Source organism: Hemiscyllium ocellatum, chromosome 6 (assembly GCF_020745735.1).
Source record: "Hemiscyllium ocellatum isolate sHemOce1 chromosome 6, sHemOce1.pat.X.cur, whole genome shotgun sequence".
Taxonomy (NCBI): domain Eukaryota; kingdom Metazoa; phylum Chordata; class Chondrichthyes; order Orectolobiformes; family Hemiscylliidae; genus Hemiscyllium; species Hemiscyllium ocellatum.
The window spans coordinates 125,465,278-125,481,974 of record NC_083406.1 but is presented as its reverse complement, the minus strand read 5'-3'; the positions used below and the strand labels follow the sequence as shown (position 1 = coordinate 125,481,974).

Below are 16,697 nucleotides of genomic sequence, written 5' to 3'. Positions count from 1 at the left end.
GTCCATAGTCCATATAGTGGTTGGTGGTTTTTGTAGAAGATGTACTTGCAGGGTGGATATTGTGCCAGTGCCGGCAGCAGTGGATCTTGTTCTGGTCACAGAGGTGGGTGCCTGGACAGCGGTCCCGGAGGTGGGTGCCTGGACGGCGGTCCCGGAGGTGGGTGCCTGGACGGCGGTCCCGGAGGTGGGTGCCTGGACGGCGGTCGTGGAGGTGACATGGTTGGCCGTGCCTGCAGTCCATGAGGCGGCAGGGTGTAAGTGACGTCATAATTCACCGTGACAGTCGTGGCTGGAGTAGCCTTGTGGCTCATGGTGACCGAGCAGTTCCAGAGGGCAGGAACGGTTGAGGAAACCCATGTATTGAGGCAGTGCATGAAAGTTTGCATAACCTGGGCTCTTTTATGTCCAATATGGTGAAAAAAAATGTTTTTTGAGCATGACAGTTCTTCCAAGGATGTAAAACAGGAGAGGTCCTTTGCAGGTCTGGGAGAGTGTGGCCCTGGAGCTGAGGCAGGGCTGACTGCAGGGAGAGTATGGCGCATGGCTGAGTGTATGGAGCAGAGCATTCAGAAGGAGAACCTTTACTGGAGGCTTTGAATTTGTAAGATGTACTGGTTGTCCTGTTCAGGTCCAAATTGTGTTGGACTGAATATAGTCCAGAGTCTTCAGCATCTGGCAGTCCTCACTTTCTCCTTCAGATTGTATTCAGATGTATACTTGTTATGCCAAGGCATACAAATCCATGGGCCAAGTGTTTGAAAATTGGATTAGAATAATTAGGCGGTTGCTTTTGACCAGCCCGGATTTGATAAGCTGAAAGGCCTTTTTTTCTTTGCGGTTGACATCCACAATTCTGACTTTAAATGTGTCTCAAGTGCTGGCTTAAGGAGAGACAAACAGGCGACTTGGATTCAAAAGGTTCCTTTCATTGGTTCAGAGAGACCAACAGGAAACAAACACTGACACATGTAGGGAGCAGGGTAATGGAGACAACTGTCTGGGAGGGCTGACATCAGATCAATATCACCTCCCAGAACACAGCTTTTAGGCTTCAACATTGATCTACTGGAAAGGAATATTTTAATTAGAAGCAAAAAACTGCATTAAATGTTTATGTAATGCATTTTAAGTGATAAACTGGAAGGATACAATTTTCAGGACTTCATGTCTATCTATTCAATCAAAAGCATGTACACAGATAGCCTCCAGGCTCCATATTTTTGCAAATCTCAAAAACACTAATCTATAGCTAATATGTTAGACTTTACTTGGTTTGGGAGGGAAGTGAAGAGAGAAGAAATCAGGAGAAATTTATTTACCAGAAGGAAGGCATAACTGAGCTTCTTCATTGTTGCAAAGTGAGTGGATATGACATTCTCCTAGAAGTATAGATGGTGAGGGCAAGACTTAAAAGGTATTCAAAATCATCACCTCCGAGTAAATACAGAGAATGGTTTTCCATTGGCAGGAAGATCATTAACCACAGAGACGGAGATTTAACGTAACTAGCAAAATAAACATGGAGAATATTTTTAAAAAGCTGCTGAATGTTATGAAATGTGCTGGCTAAAAGGATGGCGGAAGATGATTTAATTTAAAACTTTCAAAAGGCAATTGAAAAGCTGCAGGTTTGAGCTGTGGAGCACTAATTGGATAGAAGCTATTTAGGGTCGACCACTTTATCTGACATCCAAGTGACATTTCAGCTCAACATTGAACCTCTCAAAAAAAATTACAGATTAATATTTTATAAACTTATCAAATAGCTTAATACAAAAAGGTACTTTTTTTTTTATTGGACCAGAAATGTGTTTACATTTTTCTGGGGATGTGGGTGTTGCTGGCTGGGCAGCGTTTATTGCTTGTCCCTGGTAGCCCTTGAGAAGGTGGGGGGGGTGAGCTGCCTTCTTGAACTGCTGCAGTTCATGTGCTGTAGGTGCACCCACAATACCATGAGGGAGGGAATTCCAGGATTTTGATCCAGTGACACTGAAGGAATGGTGATATATTTCCAAATCAGGGCAATGGAGTGTGGCTTGGAGGAGAACTTGCAGTTGGTGGTGCTCCCATGTATCTGCTGCCCTTGTCCTTCTGGTTAGAAGTGATTGTGGGTTTGGAAGGTGTTGGTTAAGGAGACTGCTTGTGTGATTACAGGAGTTAGGATGTGCAATTTCACAAATATTTTTAAATCAACGTAAGGTTTTCAAAAGGATAACGAGCAGAAGATCATTTAGACAGGTTAGTAAACTGTGGGGAGGGACTCAAAGATTGAGGATCATTAGAAGAATGAAAGGTGAAATTAGAGGAAGATTTCACAGGTTTCAAAGGCAGACCCTGGAAGGTTAAATGATTTGCAGGACAGGAATGTAAGCAAGTTTTGAGAAATGGACTAGCACAGGCTACTCCAGCTGAATAGGTGGCACTGTCCCTTAACCTGGCAAGTATCATCATTCAACATCACATTCCTTATTTAGGCATTACATCTAAGATTGCTTTGAGTACCATTTATCCAGATGTTGCCTTACTTGTTGCCATGGAGATGCATGCAGCGTACGGTGGAGGCGTGTCCGTAAAGCGTGTGAATACATTCACCCGTTTCTGCATTCCATACTTTCAGGGTACGGTCTGTCGAGCCACTGATAACGATATTTCCTCTCATCTGGGAGGACCAAACTCCACCTGTGTGTCCAACCAGCGTCTGCACACACTGCAAAACAAACCAACAATGGAGTTCTAAAAACAACCACGAGCAATATGACAGAAAATAAGAACTCAACAAAAGAAACAGCCTTTTATTTATAAACATGGTTTTATCATGCCTCACATGAAACAGGGCACAGTACCTCACAAAATACACTACTTTGTGCACAGCAAATCATCCATTTTATAGAGAAATTTCCTCTAACCAGATGGAAACGAAACAAAGATCGGATCAGTGGTTAATAGTGAGAAAGAAGATGTGAACTGAAGAATGGGAATCAATAGATTGCTGGGTAGAAAAGCTGCAAATAGAATTCAACTTGAACAAGAGGGAGCAACAAACATGGCAAGGAAATACACTATAAAAGGTCAGATAGTGGAGAGGAACAGAGGGACCTTGGAGTACAATTTCACACATTCCTCAAGGGCAAGTCGATTAGGTGGCCTGAAAAACGGGATTCTTCTCTTTATTAACGGAGGACCAGAATGCTGTGAATAGTACCACCTAACTAGCAGGTTTGGTTGCATTGTGGGAGCTCCACGTAAGACCTAGGGAAGATGTTGTTTGAAGTGGAGAATTTTGGTTCCAAAAATAAATGGAAAGCCCAAGGTTATTCTGTATGGAATAGAGGAGGCCAAGAGAAGAATTTTTAAAAATTATTTTGTGGGATTATGGGCATCACTGACTGGCCATATCTAGTTGTCCTTGAGAAGGTGGGGATGAGCTGCCTTCTTGAACCGCTGTAGGTTGACCCATAATGCCCTTTAGGAGAGAATGCCAGGATTTTGACCCAGTGATAGTGAAAGAAAGGCAAAATATTTCAAAATTAGGATCATGAGTAGCTTGGAGGGGAACGTCAAGGTGGCAGCATCCACTGCTCTTGTTGTTCTAGAAGGAAGTGGTTGTGGGTTTGGAAGGTGCTGTCTGAGGATCTTGGGTGAATTTCTGCAGTGCATCTTGTAAATGGTACACACTGCTGCTACTGAGCATTATTGGAGGGGGGAGTGGATCAAGCAGACTGCTTTGTCTGGACTGATATAGAAAAACGACAAGGAGCATGGGTGAAGTGGAAAGGAAGAACCTATTTACCCTAGCAGGAAGATCAATGGTTGAAGAGGCATAGATTTTACTCACTTAGGAAGGGAAGTTGAGTATTTTTTTCCCCACCCATAGGATGGTGGGGCTCCAGATCGCACTTCCTGAAAGGGTGAAGATGCATCGAACTCCATCACACTGAAATAATAACTCAAGTGCTGTAACCTAGAAGAGCTGAATGGCCAATACCAGTTCCTATATCTAATATTAGCACACAGGATAAGAAATCAAGAGCTGGCAAGTGGAATTAAATTGCAACTCGCTAACTCAGTCAACACAGACATGATGAGTCTAATGGCTTGCTGCCAACCTTTTTATTTTGAGTGAAGAGATACGGCAGCAGTTAAATGGTTTAGGTTCAGGAAGTAATGCTGCCTTGTCTCCATGTTCAACTTTTATTTAAACATGTGAAGCAGACAGACATATTGCAGAGTCTGCAGCCTAGTCTTCCAGCTGACAACCCCATTCTCTATGATCAGTGAAGAGCATTTAGTTGTGTGCAATTCCTCAACCTCTCAGTAGTTGGGAGATCATGTTGCGGTTGTACAGGACATTAGTTAGGCCACTTTGGAATATTGATTTTCTTCCTCTTGGAAGGATGTTGTGATACTTCAAAGGGTTCAGAAAAGATTTACAAGAATGTTCCAGGGCTGGAGGATTTGAGCTATAGGGAGAGGCTGAACAGGCTGGGACTGTTTTCCCTGGAACGGCAGAGACTGAGGGGTGACCTCATAGAGGTTAATAAAATCATGAGGGGCATGGATAGAGTAAATAGACAAGGTCTTTTCCCTGGGGTGGGGGAGTCCAAAACCAGAGGCATAGGTTTAAGGTGAGAAGGGAAAGGTATAAAAGAGACTTAAGGGGCAACTTTTTCATGCAGAGGGTGGTACGTGTTTATAGAATGAGCTGCCAGAGGAAGTGATGGAGGCTGGTACAATTACAACATTTAAAAAGCATCTGGATGGGTATATGAGTAGGAAGGGATTGGAGAGTTATGAGTTAAGTGTAAATGGGACTAGATTAGTTTAGAATATCTGGTGGGCATGGATGAATTGGACAAAAGAATCTGTTTCCATGCTGTACATCTCTATGAATCTACTTTCTATGGAGAGTACTGTATTTCGATGTTGGGTGGATCTCATCTCAAGTGTGTGGAGTACAAACTACAGAGCCTGCGAGATCAAGGGAACTCAAGAGGTAATTTTCTGTGTTCAGGTTTGCCTGCCTAATCCTTTTACACCTCAGCTAACATTCAGAAGGATTTTCACACAACAATCTGACCAATATTTAACTCCTGTTAAGAAATCACTGAATAGGAAAGAGATCGCTTTTTACAGGGTTGGTAAGAGACTCACTTCATTCTTTCCTTCTTACAGATAGATTCCTCAAACAGTACACGTTCCTAAACAGTTGGCTGACTGCAATTTACACTGAAGGAATGAGAGGGGTTTAAAAAAAAACTGGCTCAAACTAAATTATCCACAAAGCTTCAGATCGAGGGACAGGTACAGTGTGGCTTCAGGTTTACAATTCCCTCATTCTACAGAGGCCACGAGGCTGAAATACATTGTCTGAAAAGGTAAGGCCACCCACCTAGATCCCATCCATACAACACAGACAAATGGCAATAGAGTTTCAAAATTGTGCACTTTGAGGGGAAAATCTGGAAAACTAGCAAAAAGCACACAGATTTGAGCAATTCAACTGTCGATAGAATGAGAGGGAAATGGCGGTGAAACAAATAGACAAAACTTTGGGGTGGTGGAGTATTTCTGTTTTTCAGCAGCAGCAGCTTGAAGGGCAGGAGCTTGGACCAAGGGCCTGTCAGGAAAGGTGAGTCACTGATTTAACTTTTTACACATGACACCGGACAGCAGAGGTTTCTGGGAAAGGAGGGACTTTTTTCCCTCACAGCTACATAAGTGAGTGTTTTCTAAATCCAAGACCCTACACCTTTGGCCTCTCACCCAACCACCTACTCTAACCTTAAATACCAGGGACACATCAGGTAAGTTTCTCTTCTTTTTTTACTTTCTGATAAGGCAACTAACAGGGATGGCAGTGCAGGAACAGGAATGTTCCTCCTGCATGATGTTTGAGGTGAGGGACGTCATTAGTGCCCCATCCAAGTACATCTGCAGGAAGTGCACCCAAACTCTCGCTCCTCCAAGAAAGGAAAGAGGGAAAGGAGGAGAGTGTTAGTAATTGGGGATTAAATAGTTAGAGGATCAGATAGAAGATGATTTGTTGGGAGCAAAAGAGACTCATGGTTGGTGGGCTGCCTCTCAGGTGCCAGGGTCCGTGCTGTCTCTGATCATGTCTTTGGGGCCCTGAAGGGAGAGGGTGACCAGCCCCAAGTCATGGTCCATGTAGGTACCATTGACACAAGAAGAAAGAGGGATAGGGAAGTAAGACAGGATTTCAAGGAGCTAGGGTGGAAGCTGAGAGCTAAAACAGTGTTATGATCTCTGGTTTGCTGCCCGTGCCATGTGATAGTGAAGCAAGGAATAGGGAGAGATATCAGCTGAACACATGGCTGCAGGGATAGTGCTGGGGGGGGGGGGGGGGGGGAAAGGGTTTCAGATACTTGAAAATTGGAGCTCATTCTGGGGAAGGTGGAACATCTACAAACAGGACGGTCTTCACTTGAACCAGAGGGGTACTAATATCCTGGGTGGGAAATTTGTTGGTGCTATTCGGGTAGTTTTAAACTAGCTCAGCAGGGGGATGGGAACCGGAGATGCAGTTCCAGTGCACAGGAGGAGGAGGAGGAGACATGACATGGAGGGCATGAACAGGATTTCATGGTCACAGGAGTGTGCTGACAGACGGCAAGCTGGTTTAAAGTGTGCCTTCAATGCCAAAGTATCTGGAATAAGGTAGGTGAGCTCGCAGCATGGTTAGGTACCTGGGACTTGGATGTTGTGGCCATTTCGGAGACATGCATCGAGTAGGGTGAGGATGGATGTCGCAGGTTCCAGAGTTTAGATCTTTTGTTAAGAACAGGCAAGGTGGTAAAAGAGGGGGAAGCGTGGCCTTGTCAGTCAAGGAGAGTAGAAAGGTGGCTGAAAGAACTTTTGACGAGGACTCGTTTGCTGAGGTAGTGTGGGCTGAGGTTAGAAACAGGAGGAGAGGTCACACTGCTTGGAGTTTTTTTTTATATATACACCTCCACAGAGTTCCAGGGAGATTTAGGAGAGGATTGGCAAAATGATTCTGTGTAAGAGTGAAAGGAACAGGGTGGTCATTATGGGGGACTTTAACTTCCCCAACACTGACCGGAAATGCTATAACTCTAGTGCATCAGATGGACTAATTTTTGTCCAATGTGCGCAGGAGGGTTTCCTGACACAGTATGTCGAAGGGCCAACAAGAGGGAGGCCTCACTGGATCTGGTGCTTGGGAATGAACCAGGCCAGGTGTTTGCTTTACTGGTAGTTGAGCACTTTGCAGAAAGTGACCATAATTCAATTAAGTTTAATTTAGTGATGGAAAGGGATAGGTACATGCCACAGGACAAGAGTTATCAATGGGACAAGGACAATTATAATGCAATTAGGCAAGACTTAGGAGGCATAGAATGGGGTAGCAAAATGCACAGGATGGGGACAATCGAAATGTGGAGCTGGTAAAAGGAACAGATATTGCGTGTCCTTGACATGTATAATAAGGTAAGGCAATCTTGGTTTACCATAGAAATTGCATCACTTGTTAAGTGGAAGCAGGAGGCTTATGTGACGATGAGACAAAATGGTTTCAGATGAGGCAATGGAGTGTTACAGATTAACGAGGAAGGATTTAGAGAGAGTTGAGAAGAGCAAAGAGAGGACACGAGCAGTCTTTAGCAATTAGAATAAAGGAGAAACCTAAAGCTTTCTATAGGTATGTGAGGAATAAAAGGATGATTAGGGTAGAAATAGGGCCAATCAAAGACAGAAATGGGAAGCTGGACCTTGTGGAGATTGGAGAGGTGGTGACTGATTATTTCCCCATCTGTTTTCACTCAAGAAAAGGAGAATATTGTTGATGAGAATAATGACATCTGAGGTATTAGACTAGAAAGGATTGAGGTTAGTAAGGAAGAGGTGTTATCAATTCTAGCAGGTGTGAAAGCAGACAAGTCCCCTGGGCCGGATGGGATTTATCCAAGGATTCTCTGGGAAGCTAAGGAGGAGATGGTGAAGCCTTTGGCTTTGAGTTTTGAGTCGTCATTGTCGACAGGTTTAGTAGAGGACCGGAGAATTGCAAATGTTGTGACCTTGTTCAATAAGGGCAGTAGGGATGACCCAGTGAGCCTTACATCTGTTGTAGGAAAGGTTTTGGAAAGGATTATGAGAGATAGGATTTATAATCATCCAGCAAGCAACAATTTGATTGCAGATAGTCAACATGGTTTCGTCAAGGGCAGGTCGTGTCTCACAAATCTCATTGAGTTTTTTGAGAAGGTGACCAAGTAGGATGAGGGTAGGGCAGTTGAAGTGGTATACATGGATTTCAGTAAAGCCTTTGATAAAGTTCTACATGGTAGGCTGTTGGAGAAAATACAGAGGCATGGGACTGAGAGTGATTTAGCAGTTTGGATTAGAAACTGGCTTTCTGTAAGGCGGCAGTGAGTGGTGGTTGATGGAAAATATTCAGTCTGGAGTCCGTTTTCTTGTGGTGTGAGAGCAAAGAAAAAGGAAAATTTACAGCCCAGGAACAGGCCCTTCGGCCCTCCAAGCTTGAGCCGATCCAAACGTACTGCTTAAACCGGTCTCCCAATACTTAAGCATCTGTATCTCTCTGCCCCCCATCGACTCATGTAATTATCCAGACGCATCTTAAATGAATCTACCGTGCCTGCCTCTACCACCTCTGCTGGTAACGCTCTCCAGACACCCACCACCCTGTGTGAAGTACTTGCCGCGTGTATCCCCCTTAAACTTTTCACCTCTCACCATGAAAGCGTGTCCTCTCATTATTGAATCCTTCACCCTGGAAAAAAGCTTATCTCGATCCACCCTGTCTATACCCTTCATGATTTTGTAAACCTCAATCAGGCCCCCCCATAGCAGGTGTGCTACAAGGATCGATTTTGGGACCGCTGCTGTTTGTCATTAAATGACTTAGATGCATAGCTGGATGGGTTAGTAAGTTTGCAGATGACACTAAAGTCAGTAGAGTAGTGGACAGTGTGGAAGAATGTTACAGGTGCAGGGGGACCTGCATAAACTGCAGAATTGGGCTGAGAGGTGGCAAATGGAGTTCAATGCAGATAAATGTGAGGTGATTCACTTTGGGAAGAATAACAGGAAGCAAAACACTGGGTCAATGGAAAGATTCTTGGTCGTGTCAATGTGCAAAGGGATCTTGGTACATAGATCCCTGAAAGTTGCCACCCAGGTTAATAATGCTTAAGAAGGCATAAGATGTGTTAGGTCTTATCGGTAGAGGGATTGAGTTCTGGACCCGTAATCTCATGCTGCAACTATACAAAACGCTACTGTGGCCACACTTGGAATACTGTGTAGAGTTCTGATCACCCCATTACAGGAAAGATGTGGAAGCATTGGAAAAGGTGCAGAGAAGATTTACCAGGATGTTGCCTGATCTGGACCGAAGGTCATATGAGGAAAAGCTGAGAGACTTGGAAAGAAAGCTCAGAGGGGATTTGATAGAGACATACAAGATGATCAGAAGATTAGATATGATAGACAGTGAAAGTCTTTTTCCAAGGATGATGATGTCATCTTGTATAAGTGGCAGCACTACAAATTATAGAGTGATAGATTTAAGACAGATGCCAGAGGCAGGTTCTTTACTCAGGGAGTGTAAAGGCGTGGAGTGGCCTGCCTGCCAATGTAGTTAACACAGCCACATTAGAGAGATTTAAACAATCTTTGGATAAGTACATGGATGAGGATGGGATAGTGTAGGGGGATGAGCTTAAATTAGTTCACAGGTCAGTGCAACATCAAGGGCTGAAGGGCCTGTCCTGCGCTGTATTGTTCTATGTTCTATGCAGGAGTTCTTTAAGGAAGAGACTAAGTTGATAGATGAAAAAAGGGCTGTAGATGTCAGATACATGGGACTTTTGGAAGGTGTTTGATAAGGTTCCCATGGTAAACTAATGGAGAAAGTGAAGTCACTTGGTGTGCAGGGTGCTTTAGCTAGGTGGATAAAGAACTGGTTGAGCAACAGGAGACAGAGAGTAGTAGTTGAAGGGAATTTCTCAAAATGGAAAAAGGTGCCCAGTGGTGTTCCACAGGGGTCAGTGCTGGGGCCACTGTTGTTTGCAATGGACATAAATGATCTGGAGAGCGAGTTGGTGGTCTGATCAGCAAGTTTGCAGATGACACGAAGATCGGTGGAGTAGCATGAAAGCATTGGGGACTGTCAAAGAATACAGGAGAACATAGACAGACTGGAGAGTTGGACAGAGAAGTGGCAGATGGCGTTCAATCTGGGCAAATGTGAGGTGATGCATTTTGGAAGGTCTAATTCTAGAGCGAACTATACCGTAAACGTATAGGGAAAAGTTGATGGGCAGAGAGATCTGGGAGTGCAGGTCCATTCTACCCTGAAGGTGGGTGCACAGGTGGATAGAGTGGTCAAGAAGTCATATGGTCTACTTGCTTTCATTGGACGGGGTATTGAGTATAAGAGCTGTCAGGTCATGTTAAAATTGTGCAAGACATTGGTTCGGCTGCATTTAGAATACCGTGTCCAGTTCTGGTCACCACATTACCAAAAGGATGTGGACGCATTGGAGAGGGTGCAGAGAAGGTTTACGAGGATATTTCTTTGCATGGAAGGTGTTGGCTATGAAGAGAGGTTGAGTAGTTTAGGATTGCTTTCATTAGAAAAAAGATTGGGGGGGTGGGGGGAACTTGATTGAGGTTTACAAAATCATGAAGGGTATAGACAGGGTGGATAGAGATAAGCTTCTCCCACGGTGAGGGATTAAATAACGAGAGGTCATGCGTTCAAGGTGAGAGGAGAAAAGTTTCAAGGGGAACACATGTGGGAAGTACATTGCACAGAGGGTGGTAGGTGACTGGAATGTACATTGCACGGAGGGTGGTAGGTGACTGGAATGTACATTGCACAGAGGGTGGTAGGTGACTGGAATGCATTGCCAGCAGAGGCAGGCACGGTAGATTCATTTAAAGTGGGTCTGGATAGATGCAAGATTAAGTGGGGAGCAGAGGGATACAGATCCTTAGGAATTGGGCAATAGGTTTAGACAGTGGATTTGGATCGGCTCAGGCTTGGAGGGCCGAAGGGCCTATTCCTGGGCTGTAAATTTCCTTTGTTCTTGTGTGTGGAGCAGTCAATGCAGACATACAAGTATTTGGGGATTTTTTTTGAGGGGGTGGGGGCAAACTCAAGATGAGACAAATGGTTGGGCTGATTGTGAGGGAAGCCAAATAGACATCAGGATGTATACCTCGCCTGTTATTGCAGACCATACTTTGAGAGTGTTGTCATCAGAACCACTCAAAATCCGGTTTCCTGAGAACTGCAGGCAAGTGATGACATGATCATCATGACCTTTCAGCACCTGAAAATACAAACAAAATAATTGTTTTACCAGTCAGCAGCACTAACACTGAATGTGAACATTAAATATCTGCAGAATTATTTACATCCTGTTTAATTTCACAATGCAGCTAACTCTGGCATCTTTATCTGCTCTTCATGTCAATTTGGAGATTAAAACCTCAGCCATAATATTCGGCTCCTAGTCCCTGCTCTTCAGTCCTAGGTTTCTCTGCAGCTCTTCTGTAAAACATTAAGTAGATACTCATTTGGTCCGTCACTTTTTATTTTGCAAGAGAAGGCAAAATTAATTGCACAGCACTGCTCTCTTTCCCTGCTAGCATACTTCATACCTGAAAACCTCCTGTACTGGAAATTATTTCCCAGAGCTTGCCAGTATTAACTCGGTTTGTCTATTTTTCACCAACTTATTTCAGTAGCAGTTTGTCTCAACCATAAACAGCTTTGTTTTCAACCGAAAGCCCAAAATTTCATGTTCTGGCAGAAAAGACTGCTGTAACGATCAAGAGGAGGAACCCTCAATCTCCTCCAACCCAGCTGCAATACACCACTCAATGTGGGCTTTTGGTCAGTAGGCAGGATGATTGCCATTACAGAAATGCCTCAAATATGAAAGCAGAATGCTTCCAGATAAAAACTTTGCCACTTCATGAATCATGAGCTTATGGTTCAGTATCACACCATACCTGGTTCAGTGAACTTTCAGGGCTGGGATGCAAGTAAAATAGCTAATTTTCATCATGTCAAAGCTTTACACTGATTAGATTAGATTGCTTACACGTGGAAACAGGCTCTTCGGCCCAACAAGTCCACACCGACCCGCCGAAGCACGACCCACCCAGACCCATTTACCCCTTCACCTAACACGATGGGCAATTTAGCATGGCCAATTCACCTAACCTGCACATTTTTGGACTGTGGGAGGAAATCGGAGCACCTGGAGTAAACCCACGCAGGCACAGGGAGAATGTGCAAACTCCACACAGACAGTCGCCTGAGGCAGGAATGGAACCTGTGTCTCTGGTGCTGTGTGTACATGCTGGATCACTGTCAATGAAGAGCACAGGAACTGATGTAGACCAGAATTCATAAGGCATGTTCTCTCAGGAAGAGAAAAATAAATCTGCACTGGTCACCTTTTGCTTGGTCAATTATCTTATCTCAATCTTTGTCATTAATGGTTTTCAATCCTTTGGTTGAGCTACTGAAATAAGCAAACTAGAAGCTAAATTTTTCCCATCAGGAGCGAGGGGGGAATGAATTCAATAAAGCAGGCAATTCATCGCCTAGTACCAGAAAATAACCATGAAAGCTCATCATTAACAAAACACAACCCTTCCAGGCTGGCCGAGTCCAATACACATGCAACTCATGTAACAACAATACACTTGGCTTGGTACTCAAAGTATTAATTTTACAATTACATCAAATCATTCAAAGACTGCAATGATTGAATGAGAAAGGTCATAAGACTGGACTAGGTAGGGCATTTTGTCCCACAAGCTTGCTGTGTTGTGCCTTTATGATGATCATGGCCAATTTAACTCAAGCTCAATGAAGGCTGAACCTGCTATTATGATCCAGATTAGTTAAACCCTTCCTCCCAGGATTCGGCCTACTGAATCCCTTTTGAACCAATCCCATTGCCAGTGCATCTTTGAAGAAAGAGACTGGTTCATAGTATAGCCTCACCAACAGCTGTCCAATTGGTCACTCTCCTCATCTATTTTTAAACTCCAATCTCCAAGCAATAATCGTCTTGCTATCATTCCCTTGCAGAAATTCAGGAAGGATGCTAAATACAGCATTACATACATCTTCAAGCCAAATAAAAACAAAATGTATCAATCTGTACAAGCTCATCCAAACAAAAGCTAACCAACAAATTCAAGGATTCCAGAAAGTGTGGTTTAACTGGATCCAGAATTGGCTGAGAAGCAGAAAGCAGAGGATAATTGTCAAGGGGCGATTGCGTGACTAGAAGCCTGTGTCCTGAGGGATTCTGCAGGGAGCACCTGCTGTTTGTGGTGTTCAAACTGTCCCTGATTTAGCCATGTCTGACTTATGAACACTATTAGTTCATAATAGATGGTATTAGTAATAACATTAGCAAATTTGCTGATGATACTAAGCTGGGTGGCAGGGTTAAATGTGAGGAGGATGTAAGGAGATTACAGGTTAGGTGAGTGGTCAGATGCAGTTTAATGTGGATAAATGTATGGTTATCCACTTTGGTGGCAAGAACAGGAAGGCAAATTACTACCTAAATGGAATCAATTTAGGTAAAGGGGCAGTACAAAGAGATCTGGGTGTTCTTCTTGTACACCAGTCAGTGAAGGTAAACATGCAGGTACAGCAGGTAGTGAAGGCGGCTAATAGCATGCTGGCCTTCATAACAAGAGGAATTGAATATAGAAGCAAAGAGGTGCTTCTGCAGCTGTACAGGGCCCTGGTGAGACCACACCTGGAGTATTGTGTGCAGTTCTGGTCTCCAAATTTGAGGAAAGACATTCTGGCTATTGAGGGAGTGCAGCGTAGGTTCACGAGGTCAATTCCTGGAATGGCGGGACTACCTTACGCTGAAAGACTGAAGCGACTGGGCTTGTATACCCTTGAGTTTAGAAGACTGAGAAGGGATCTGATTAAGACATATAAGATTATTAAAGGATTGGACACTCTGGAGGCAGGAAACATGTTTCCGCTGATGGGTGAGTGCCGAACCAGAGGACACAGCTTAAAAATACAGGGTAGACCATTTAGGACAGAGAAGAGGAGAAACCTCTTCACCCAGAGAGTGATGGCTGTGTGGAATGCTCTGCCCCAGAGGGCAGTGGAGGCCCAGTCTCTGGATTCATTTAAGAAAGAGTTGGATAGAGCTCTCGAGGATAGTGGAATCAAAAGTTATGGAGATAAGGCAGGAACAGGGCACTGATTAAGGATCATCAGCCATGACCATATTGAATGGTGGTGCAAGCTCGAAGGGTAGAATGGCCTACTCCTGCACCTACTGTCTACTTATAAGCGAGATCTCACACAAATTGTTATTAGCATTAAATTTCAAAGATCCAGCAAGCTCTTCTATCAACAGAACGAAGAGTATGTAGGTTAGTCTGATCTTAGAGTTGGATAAAAGGCTGGCACAACATCAAGGGTTGAAGGGCCTGTACTGTGCTGTACTGTTCTACGTTCTCATATTTTCAAACAACTGTTCAAACAATTTATTGTTCTATATTGCTTACAAGTCGGCTTATGAATGTACCTGACAGTGGAATACATTCGCAACCTGGGAACTGCCCCTATACATACATATTTAGACTTAAGCAATCAGATAAATGGGAAGTGATGGACTTGTGTGGGAGATTAGAAATGTAGTTTCTGCAGGTGGTGGTGGTTAGAGATGTTGTTTTTGCAGATGGGTGAGGGGGTGTTGTGGGGGGAGGGGGAAGGGAACATTACACAAACGGTTGCGGGATTCTTGCAGCATACATAAGGCCAAGATTTTAACGAATATAGAGGTTTTTGTTTAAGAAATAGTTTTGAACTAAGAAATAACTTTAAAGTGTTGTAGCTGACCACAAAGGCAGCAGTAGGGGCATTTCACAATAAGCTTATAGTATGATAAGGGGAATTGGATAAAATAACAGACCAGCTGTAACAGATAAGGACAAGGACAGCAGGGTAGTCAGATCAGGAAAATTAGAGAAAAACAAGTGAGGTAACTGGCTTATGATAGAATGAGATTAGACCAATGAGAAAAGGGAGGCGTGATTCAGCGACTTGCAAACTGAACAAAGAAAGTTTACATGCTTTGTTACGCGTGCATTTTTGCTTGATTGCAGAGGCGTCTGGTACTTGCAAGGCCGTAATAAATTGTTCTTATTTCCAAGGCTTTGTCTCAGGCTGATTTGGGAGTGAGTCTTGTTTCTCACACATGGGCAGGACCAAAAAGGCAAGGGAGTACATGCTGAACAGTAGGACCCTGGGAAGGATCAGAGGGACATAAAGTGCATCGACATGGGCATCTTCAGGTATCAGAACATGTGGATCAAGTGGTTAAAGTGCATTTGGTATACTGGCCTCTATTAGCTGATGCATAGAGTCTAAGAACAAGAAGATTATGCTGGAACTGTATAAACCATTGCTAAGGTGACTGCTAGGGAGTTCTGAAATCCACTCACTGGCAAGAGTTCAGAGAAGATTTACCCGGATCCGGCCTGGGCTGGAGAAGTTCAGTTATGAAAAAAGATTGTTTTAGTTAGAGACGAGATTGGGAGGGAACATGACTGGGATGTATAACTTTGAAAGGCATAGGTAGGGCAGACAGGAAGGAACATTTTTATTTGATGTAGGAATAATGAACAAGGGGCATAGATTTAATCTAAGTGGTAGTAGGTTTAGACCAATGTGAGGAAATTCTTTTCTCCCCATCTATAATGAAGATGTGGGTGAACTTTAAGAGAGTTAAAAGCAGCAGAACCACCAGACATAGCACCAAGTGTTCTCAATAAGGCAACAACGTAACACTTGGTCAAACAACTCAATTATCTGGTTGCCTGGAAATAAAAAAAAATTGAATTTGGCCAGTTTAAATTATCCCCCCCCCCCAAAAATACTAACTTCCAATCAAGTTTGAATCAAGTATATTGACAATCTTAAAAGCCAATGACACCCTTCAGGCTCTCTGCCTGTATTCCTGATGAAGGGCTTTTGTCCGAAACGTCGATTTTACTGCTCCTCGGATGCTGCCTGACCTGCTGTGCTTTTCCAGCACTACTCTAATCTAGACTCTGGTTTCCAGCATCTGCAGTCATTGTTTTTACCAAGGCCAATGACACAATCCCATGCTCTGGGGTATAAGACTGGGGGAAAATTGAATAGTTGGGATGAGAAATGCCAAGCCCAAGAGGGTAAAAGACTGCCTGAAAAATAGCTCTCTTAAAAGGTACCTTTCTCGATCAGTAACCTGTGAAGCAGAATCAAGACTGGAGTGGTGCTAGAGAAGTATAGCAGGTCAAGCAGCATCCGAGGAGCAGGAAAAATCAATGCTTTGGGCAAAAGCCCTTCATCACAGCTTCTGCTGTGAAGCAGAATCCCTAAGAAGACAACGACACATGAAGATCCAAGCAGAAGAGCCAAAAGCTGCCTGGTTTTGAGATAAGTAGTGCTGCTTTGTAAATCTTAATTGGTAGTTTTATCAGCCCAGTTTATAGAAGGGAAGGTAAAAGACAGGTTAGAGTAAGGACTTTTACATAATTGTTAGTTAATTATTCTTTGTTATACTTTAAGAAATAAAGTTGTTAATTTTTACTTTAAATAGTTCTTGGCCATTCAAATTTTTAGATTACTGCACAGGATAAAT

General features: G+C 43.5%; 1 protein-coding gene across 3 annotated transcripts in view; it reads right to left on the bottom strand.

The window, feature by feature from the left end:
- LOC132816916 (F-box/WD repeat-containing protein 7-like) overlaps positions 1-16,697 on the bottom strand; it is a 212,418-nt gene that overhangs the window by 22,620 nt on the left and 173,101 nt on the right. For all 3 annotated transcript variants that reach the window (XM_060826939.1, XM_060826941.1, XM_060826940.1), the window contains 2 exons: positions 11,226-11,339; positions 2,526-2,707 (listed from right to left, as the gene is read on the bottom strand). In XM_060826939.1, the coding sequence (XP_060682922.1) occupies positions 2,526-2,707; positions 11,226-11,339 (296 nt within the window). The remainder of the gene's footprint in view (positions 1-2,525; positions 2,708-11,225; positions 11,340-16,697) is intronic.